Below are 10,015 nucleotides of genomic sequence, written 5' to 3' on the forward strand. Positions count from 1 at the left end.
AAAATTATTTATATCTTCTAATCTGATTGTTTTAGTGGTCTAAACAGGAAAGGCCATCTGAAACAACCAAAATCTCTATTATCCGAAAATAGCAATAAATAACAAAACTCAAAAACTGATCTATAACTTTGCAATAATGATAGGAATGAATGATGGTCGTGCATAGTTCCTCTGAATATTCGCGGTGTATCCCTTGCAGTGAGACCCTGGATCACAAAGTAGTAAGTGCTTCTGTGCTACATAGTACCGAAGAGTTTCACAGCATCACACGGCCCGCGCTATCAGGTTCTTTCAATCACATTTTAATCGCCTTATTTTTCTTCTACGTCAATTGCTTTATTTATTTAGGGAGGCGCATTTTAATAATTTCTGTTTAAATTAAAACTACTTTACTTGACGGACGACATGAGCATAAAAACTGTGTAAAAAAAAAAAGTGTGTGTGTCCGCTCCGACGCACGACTGGAGTTTACTGGATATAAAAAATTAAACGAAACAATACGAGAAATAGTTCTATATTACGACAACACGATACACTACAGATTATTAACAAATTAACGAGACACAAAACAAACGACTAACAAATATATGAAAATACAATAATGAGAGAAACGCGCGATCAGTACGAGGCTTTGTGGCGGACTGCCGGCGCATGTACTAGCATGTCACACGAAATGCGCATAACGCATTTCGTGTGACATGCTAGTACGATTTTGGTCCCCATAATTTTCATACCCCGGGCCTATATATGTAAATCGATTCTAAAGGAGTAAACTCCAAAAGTAAAACGTTGGTAATAATCAAAATAAATAGGACAACGAAATGCGCCAAATTAAGTTGTAAAAGTAGTTTCATGTCTACGACTCGCGTAATCTGAAGACAATATTCTATATTCTAATTCTGGAATACAGTTAGATATAAAATAGAAACTTTGACTTTCAACTTTAGTTACTGCCTAATCAATACTTCTACTTTATACAGATATATACTGACCATAAATATTATTACATCGATTTTTTTCTGTTACATGAAACATTTATTAGTGCGCAGTGAGTTAATTTATATATATAACAATTAAAAAAACTTCGTCGAGATTCCCTCTCCGGATACGGGAGGAAATCCGTGTGGAGTTTCCTCTTTGAAATAGCACTGCTGTGCTTTTCGCTGGGTTGTTGTCTATGCGCCATTTTCGGAACCACTGTCCTAGGGCTATGGCTGCGCTCTGGAGTTTCCTTGCGATTAGGGACTTGTTTCTACACGAGTAGTAAAGGGTCGTGTCGTCGGCGAATAAGGCTAAATGGGTCGGCGGCGACCGGGGAATGTCGTTAATGAATAAACTAAAGAGGAACGGAGAGAGGACGGAGCCTTGCGGGACTCCAGCCACGAGAGGTCGCGGGGAGGAGCGGGTTCCCTCGAATCGACAAAAGAGCGGTTCGACAAGAAGTCCCGTATGATGAACACGAGACTGTCCGGCACGCCCATGTTGAATAGTTTGAAAATTAAGCCGTTGTGCCAGACTTTTCGAACGCTGTTGCGACGTTGAAGAAGAGAGCTTCCGTGTATAACGGTTTTGGTCGGTTAAGCCGTACGAGAATATGCTCCGTGAGGCGGTGCACCTTTTTAATTTATTACATATATGGATGGACGAGCCCACGGCCCACCTGGTGTTAAGTTACTGTTGCCGGAGCCCATAGACATCTACAACGTAAATGCCGCCACCCACCTTGAGATATAAGTTCTAAGATCTCAGTGTAGTTACAACGGCTGCCCCACTTGACGTCCCGACCCATTAGGCTTGTTCTGGCCCAGCAGGGTATCCCATTACACCAGCGGTACCGCCCGGGCGGCCAAACGAGGTGCCGTACCGCGAAGAACGTCGTGAATGATCGCCTCGACGACCCGTCCGTCGGGCGTCTTCGGGGTGGTGCCGCGCGTCTGGTTGTAGAGCTTACCGCGGGAACTCCCCTACTCTGTCAGAGTTCTGACCCTCGGCAGAGGTCGGACGTCGGGTGAGAAAATACAAGAGGAATCATTTGGTAAGTAGGGCTCTAAAATATCTTTGGGCCCGCAGTCCGTTACCAACATCTGCGGACCATCAAGACCTACCAGCTACCTAGGTACGGAAAGCTCATGCATGAGGTTCGGTTGTTGGATCAAAAAAAAGAAGAAAGTGTCTAACGGTTAAGATATACGCGATGTCCTCATCTATCCGAAATGACTCCTAGAAAAACTTCTACTAATTTGATTAGTTACAAACACGTGACAATTTTTTTTTTTAATTGCGAGTACTTAATATAATCGTAGTTGGTAGACGATTACATTATTTCCTTTATTCAATATCTGTATACCTATAAGTAAATATTAATCAGCCTTCAATCACTAATCCGTCATTCTAAAAAGGAATGCACAGATTCTATTTTGAATTTAAGAAGATTAACTTATTATACCAACGCTCAATCAAAGAGACGTTATCTTCAAGGAACCTATTAATGCTTAGCGAGCTATCTATCAGCAACGTGAACAGCTCCGGTGGCCAGAGCCGATGGGTCAGTTCAATTACTTGCGTGGTTTCGGACGCAAGCCTTTAAAAAAAATAAACAAAACTTAAATAATTTACTCAATAAACTTTGTAATAAATATTCGTCAGAATGGGGGAAAGTAGGAAAGGCAGTGTATTTGAGAAGCAAATTGATCTGGACGATGTGCTGGTCAACGAACTGGGTCAGTTCGGTAGGTTCCAGCTCATGACCATTTTCCTCGTGGCTGTGCCGTTGATCATGTCTGCGTTCATGAGCGAGTTTATCTTCTCTGCTGCTGCTATTCCTCACAGGTATCTGATTGATTTTAACTTTAGTCACTACATGTTAGTCTTCAAGTGATATCCTGATATATGTTGTCCATGTATGTGTGGTTCAAGATATAATTAATAAATGAGAAGAAAGATGGTAAGTATTTCAATATTTGGCAAGGGCATCGAGTATGCCAAGAATGCAGCCAGGATGCTGGATACCGTAAAGTTCGTCGATAAGTCTCGCTTGAAGGCGGCCCATTACAGCGCCGAGGAATCACCGTGGCCTAGAATTTCCTCCATTCATTTAATACATTTCATTTTTTGGGCCGAGGGCCGTTTTCCCTTAGAAGACTCCCGCCGAGAGGGATGTGCGGGGTATGTGCGATTGGTGTGATCTCCTGCATTTTCGCACGAACATCAGGTCTTTGCTCGAGAAAGATCTGGGCGAGGTAGGAGAGGTGACCACTGTCAACAATAAAATCAGAGACGTAGCCAGGCTGCCGCTGCGATACCTCTGTTTTTCCGGAATACCTTGCCGAACCGGAACCGGACTATCGGGTCGGAGCGCGATACATCATAAACGGGTCTCTCCTTGTTGATGTCAACTATGCGGCGCAATGGAGCGCTGGTGGTGCGTCGCGCGGCCTCAGCTCCTCCGGTCGTCCCAAGCCGTTGCCCCAGGAGCCTATCTTGTACAGGGCGCAGTTCCTCTTTCAGCGTGATGTCGATTCGGCATACGTCGAGAGCATCGCCTGTCACGAGTGGCTGCTTGGAGTAGAATACAGTGAACTGAGACACGCTGACGACACAAGCTCCAGTAATATGACCCGCTCGATGGAAGATCTTCTGTTTCTCGATTGCTGGAAGCCTGATTATTGTTTATTTCTAGTTTTAATGTTTTTGTATTGATTTTTACTAATTTAAGAGTTAGTAGATATTTATTATTATTGGATTTATTACAGGCATGTAGCAACAGCTCATATTTATCTAATAAATTATTATTGAAATTAGTAATGTTAATCCGATTATTGGAAAACCGGAATGATGATAAAAACAATCTGTTGATGGAAAAATTACATCGAAAGTCAAAATATGTATTTTCATTTCACTTTATTAATAAACAGATGAGTTCGCGGGCCATTTGATTAGAAGATCTTATTCATAATCAGTCTATGAACTACAACAGCTGCTTACTAACATCAGTCGTTTTTATTATACTCGTTGTTGTCCAGATGTCAAGTCCCAGAATGCGGAGAGTATAGCCAGCGCTCCTACTTCGAGCCCGAGTGGCTGCCAAACGCCATTCCTCACACCGACTCCGGGTTCGAGAGCTGTGAGCGGTTCGCGCCCGTCGGGGGCGTCAATGGAACCTTAGACTACTGCCCGGCGAACATCTTCCACACCAATACCATTCCATGCGAAGGCTTCGTCTATGCCAGGGATAACTCTGTAGTGTACGATGTGAGTCAGCTTATTAGCTTCGTTGTAAATAACTTGCTATAAATCAGTATAATTTTAACTCATTCGAGGGGGGAGTGATTTTAAATTTTCATTTTGTTTTAATTCAGATTTCGTATTTTACGTAGATAAATAAGTAATCGATAAATTTTCAAAAAAAACCTTTCGCTAATTTTAATGACAGCAACTCCAACACACACACGGGCTCGGCATTGTAGATGCTTGCTGGTGGTCATTCAATATCAGATAAGTCGTCATATTAACCTTGTTTGCTTAAAAGATTGCAAACACCTGCCAAATTAATGTAATATAATCTTCATACTCAAAGATAAAACATTTTCAGTTCGACCTTGGTTGCCGAGAATGGCTGCGAGCTCTGGCTGGCACTCTCAACAGCGTCGGGACTTTGTTGGTACTGCCCATTACGGGATACATCTCGGATAGGTTCGGGAGAAGAATTGCTTTGGTCATCAATGTGTTCAATTTGGCACTCTTTGGTCTGATCAGAGCATTCTCCGTTAACTATCCCATGTATCTCGCCTTCCAAATCTTGCAGACTACCTTGGGAGCTGGAACGTTCAGCTCTGCATATATCTTTGGTAAATATTATTGAATTCAAAGTATTGTGACATAGACATTTTAGTACCTAACTTTAACCGCGCTAGTGTTTGGCATTTGTTATATTAAATACCACTCAACTTTAATAATTCTAATAAATAATAAAGGTGCAGAACCTATGAAACATACATATATTACCTACCTAATAAAATTACCATCATTTGGAAAATTTGAATGAGCCATTTTTGGTTTTCAGCTGCCGAGTTCGTAGGTCCAAAGTATCGCGTAGTGACCAGCGCAACATGCACTTCCATGTTTGCTGTGGGCCAAGTGGTTCTAGGCAGTGTGGCCTGGCTCATACAGCCCTGGCGCTACTTGATCATGGCCCTACACATCCCCTGCTTCCTGATCATTTCATACTACTGGGTCCTATCGGAGAGTGTGAGGTGGCTACTCTCGAAGAGAAAGTTCGATGACGCCCGACAAGTCTTAGAAAGAGTTGCGAGAATAAACAAGAAGGAGATTAGTGAAAAGTCTTTGAACGCTCTGCTGAATCCTCCACAGCCTCTTATAACTGAATCTGTAAATATTTTATTGATATTATTATTAGTTTAGGATAATTAATAGTACTCCCAAAGACTTCGATTTTGTATCCACAGTTGGCAAATGTTGTATTAAAATTTTAGTAGGCCGCTGATGCAATTCAACACCAGAGCTGTTCTACGTCTTGAGCCTCGTGGTTGAGAACTCTATTTTTTTCGCAAAAAATTTAAACATACGTTGCAAAAATGTTAAATTACCCAAGTTTGTCAAGTAGCTTTGGAAACCTGAGAAGATACTTAAAAATCATGTTAGAGATCATAGATTTTTTTGTAATAACAATTTATTCGGATATTAATTAATTAAAAATAGAGGTATGAATTCTGAACCTCATCAAACCGCCAATACTGTCTATGTCATTCGCCTGCAATATTATTATAGATAATCGAGTTTCTACTATGAGCACTGGTGGTGAGTCGTGTTGGCAACGTGGTGATCGTATCTAGAAGTAATTGCTTAACTTTTATTTTAATATTTAAAGTCTGGATGTTTAGATCTTTTGTATGGTCGATTTAATAATTTTTTTATTGCCTCTTGTAAGCAGATGAACATACGGCCCACCTAAGTGGTTAGCGTCGCCCATGGACTTCAGAAATGTCAGAGGCAGAGCCAAGCCGCTGCCTACCGTTTATTTTAATCGTCGATTTAAATACGAATAACTAAGAGATAAAAGAGCGAAAGACTAAAAAAAGCTTTCCTTGCTTGAAGCTTCGAAGCGGTTTGAATGTGGTATAATAAATACCACAGGCCAATCTTATTAGCACAAGCCATTTCCCTGGACCTAGTCCACGTCAATAAAGGATTACATATTATTATAGAATATTATTGTGTTGTTGTGATATATTATGTTATAGATAACATAGTGATTGATTTGTGTTAGAAGACTGATAGCTTCAAATAATTGATCGAAAAATTCATTGTTATCTAAAGTGATTACTACCCTCTCCGATAAATATTCTAAAATATGGATTAATAGTTTGAGGACTAATAGTGTCTTACTATAGTAGTAGTACTGATAGTAGTAACTTAAATTATAGACCACTATGATTCACTCTACACCATAGGTGTCCAGGTGTCCCTGGAAAAGGAGGATTTGTCTGCCTATTCACCTATGTGATGAAAGACCTTACCCCAATTCTTAACACCAATCTGCGTGATGCTCTCGATGACGCCAAGAGCAGACATTGATGGATGGAATCACGATTTTCAGTAACGAGGGAGATGACACGAGGAGAAAAAATAATATTTATTATATTTGCAACTAATATTATATTTTCTCAACAGACAGAAGATCAAGGACCTGGTTTGATCAAGTCTATAATAAAATCTCCTGTCCTACTCCGTCGTGTGTGCACAACTCCGATCTGGTGGATCACCACGACCTTCGTGTACTACGGCCTGTCCATCAACTCTACCAGCTTATCGGACACCATGTACTTGAACTACATCCTAACCTGTGGCATCGAGGTGCCCGGCTTCTACACAGCGGTGCTGGTCCTGGACAGGGTCGGCAGAAAGCCGACTCTTTGTGTTGGTTTCATATTCAGCGCTATCTGTAACATCGCTTTTGCGTTTATCCCTGATGGTGAGTCAGTTCACGATTAATCATTTTATCTCTTTTATTGTTTATTCTGGTACACGTGTCATGACCTAAAGTAATTGTCGTCATATCATTGACACTGTTAACAAGACACTAACTTACATTTGAACATCTACATCTAAAAAGTAAATATACATAATTTCAAATTAGCAAATATAGCAAATTAGCACATATAGCATAAAGCAACATAGTTAAAAAAGCTTTTTTTAAGAGGAAGCCACCCTTTAATTTTATTTATTTATTTTGGGGACTTTGGTCAAAATATAAGGAGAATGTAATCAAATTTTTGTATGGTCATTGGTTTTCGAGTCGTGTGATTGTTTTTAAGTCAATTGCTCTTGAAAATAGTGAAAATTACGTTGAAAGAGTAATGACGTGGATAGAAGAAGCTAAGAAAAGTGTTACATATGTACAAAACTATATCAAATTATTGAAAGAATCTTATAATTTAAAATATGTTTGTGCTATTTGTCCTTACCTGTTGCGTTTCACTTTGATCACGTGATTATCCTCTCCATTATCCTGATGAATGGTCGCATCGATACCTTTATCAGATGTTATCAACGGTTCTTAAATATGTTTTCCACGAATTAGAACATTGGTCTGGTTGATTGGTTTGGTGATTTATGTCAATAAATACTGATATTACTGATTTATGAGATAAGAAATTCATGTGGAGTTGGGCGTTCTGATTACACGGCTCATGTCTTTTTTGAAACGGACTTTAGACGTAGATTTCACAATTGTGCAAACAACTTCAGGATCGATGTTAACTAGTCAATAGACTGAGTCGTAAATGGTGCATGAAACACGAGATCGCGTTTGTCGCGTCGGCATGACAGCTATGACTCCTGTCCACGACGGTCTCCGGCAGGTGGACACTGATGCAGCATACACAGCACACGAACCGCTGAGTGGTGGTACCACGCAACCTACTCCTTGCCTCCAGTCTCAAGAGATTTAAGCGCAAACGCATGCATACATTTATAAGCCTACACGTTGTCTAAATCTTTACTATATCTATACTTAATATTATAAAGCTGAAGAGTTTGTTTATTTGAACGCGCTAATCTCAGGAACTACTGGTCCGATTTGAAAAATTGTTTCAGTGTTAGATAGCCCATTTATTGAGGAAGGCTATAACATCATAGTAATATACGCGGAGGACCAATAAATAATGTTTCAAAATAGGGGTTTAAATGGTTCCTTAACATTCTATAATTCAAAAATATTTTCACTTTCTACGTAAATGAAGTGGGGGGTAAAATTTAACGCTATGCCAAAGTAACTATTCCACGCGGACGGAGTCGCGGGAAAAAGCTAGCTATTGTTATAAAACGAGTCAGTAATATCATATCATTGTGATTCTGTTAAAATAATAGAATATTGAGTTTAGTTTATGATTTCTTTTAGATTACACTGTCGTTCGACTAGTGATTTTCTTGGCTGGAAAATTCGGCATCTCCATGGTGTTCACATCCCTGTACCTGTTCACGTCCGAGCTGTACCCCACGCAGTACAGACACAGCCTGCTCGCATTCTCCTCCATGATCGGACGCATCGGATCCATCACTGCGCCACTCACTCCTGTCTTGGTAGGTTTTCAAGAAGAAAGTTTACATATATTCAATTTAATTTAATAATCTGAGACTACGTGATCGTTTTATTAGCTGCCATATCATGAGTTTTCGTGAGCATGTCACTTCACGCTTTTTACAAAAAAATATAGAATAGAATCATTAGTACCAGTGTACTTCTTATCCGAACCGTATTTATTCGCATAAGAAAACAAAATTATCATATGCGCCATTATTAAACTTAGGCAACTGCAGATTTGTCCGCAAGGTGCGCCTTAAGCAGAATACAATCTCAACCTTATTTATTTATCTTAAAGTTATTTATTGACATTTAAAGCTTATGACTTGACGTCGTTATGGATACGATCGATAAACGTGATTTAAGGTCACGAAGATCGTTTGAAAAATGTTAATGCTCGAAATTGATGGAGCCCTTGAATTTGGCTGCGCGTCCGTTTGTAGCTACCCCAGCCACTCACAGCACATTTAATGTTATCAAATAATGATTTTAAAGTTTCATACATTTTTATTAATTGCTTTAAAATTAAACTTTTCCATGTACAGATGCAGTATTGGGCCGGTATTCCCTCCATGATGTTTGGAGCCATGGGATTCCTCTCTGGTATCCTTGTCCTCACGCAGCCAGAGACTCTAGGTACTAAGATGCCTGACACTTTAGCGGAAGCAGAAGCCTTAGGCAGACCAGAGTCCCGAGCTCAAAAAGAATAGATCTTAGCACGACAAGCCTTTAATTAAGTTATTTTAAGTTTGTAATGTTACAGAAATATTAAGTTAGCGAGCTATTAATTATTTATAATATAAATGTATAATTATGGAGACCGAACCGATTTAAGCTCCGATTGAAACTAGCTGACTGAGATTAAATGGATTTTATAAGAATTCTTTTTTTTCTAAGAAACAAAGTTCAAATACATTGAATAAGTCGCTTTTCCTTGAAAGCTTGTTCCACTGTATAGCAACCGCCTAGGTCAGAGGCACCATACTAAACTTGGTATAAATATTTTAGTTTAAATTATAAATTATAGTCTAATTAATATAGATTTTATGAATGATATAGATTGTTTTATTTCTTTTCTTTAAAAATAACGTTAGTTGTAAATTAAATATCGTTGTTGTGTTATAATAAATAGTTTTTAAAATATACATCAAGGCTTGCCAGAAATATTGTTCTACATAAAATATGTTATTGCTGCATAATATATATATATATATTTTATTGCTTAGATGGGTGGACGAGCTCACAGCCCACCTGGTGTTAAGTGGTTACTGGAGCCCATAGACATCCACAACGTAAATGCGCCACCGACCTTTGAGATATAAGTTCTAAGGTCTCAAGTATAGTTACAACGACTGCCCCACCCTTCAAACTGAAATGCATTACTGCTTCACGGCAGAAATAGGCGAGGCGGTG

The 10,015-nt window shown here is 39.5% G+C and overlaps 1 protein-coding gene across 1 annotated transcript; it reads left to right on the forward strand.

The window, feature by feature from the left end:
* The first annotated feature begins 2,518 nt into the window (after positions 1-2,518).
* On the forward strand, positions 2,519-9,656 carry LOC101742689 (solute carrier family 22 member 6). Its single transcript, XM_038019584.2, has 7 exons — positions 2,519-2,829; positions 4,023-4,251; positions 4,592-4,847; positions 5,063-5,388; positions 6,691-6,991; positions 8,420-8,601; positions 9,148-9,656. The coding sequence occupies exons 1-7, from the start codon at positions 2,648-2,650 to the stop codon at positions 9,310-9,312; spliced, it is 1,641 nt and encodes a 546-aa protein (XP_037875512.1). The 5' UTR covers positions 2,519-2,647; the 3' UTR covers positions 9,313-9,656.
* Positions 9,657-10,015: the final 359 nt, after the last annotated feature.

Source organism: Bombyx mori, chromosome 23, assembly GCF_030269925.1.
Source record: "Bombyx mori chromosome 23, ASM3026992v2".
NCBI lineage: Eukaryota > Metazoa > Arthropoda > Insecta > Lepidoptera > Bombycidae > Bombyx > Bombyx mori.

Coding starts and splice junctions, on each gene's coding strand:
- LOC101742689 (XM_038019584.2), top strand. CDS start 2,648: ATGGGGGAAAGTAGGAAAGGCAGTGTATTTGAGAAGCAAATTGATCTG. Junction 4,252..4,591: donor ATAACTCTGTAGTGTACGAT/GTGAGTCAGCTT, acceptor AAACATTTTCAG/TTCGACCTTGGTTGCCGAGA. Junction 4,848..5,062: donor CAGCTCTGCATATATCTTTG/GTAAATATTATT, acceptor TTTGGTTTTCAG/CTGCCGAGTTCGTAGGTCCA.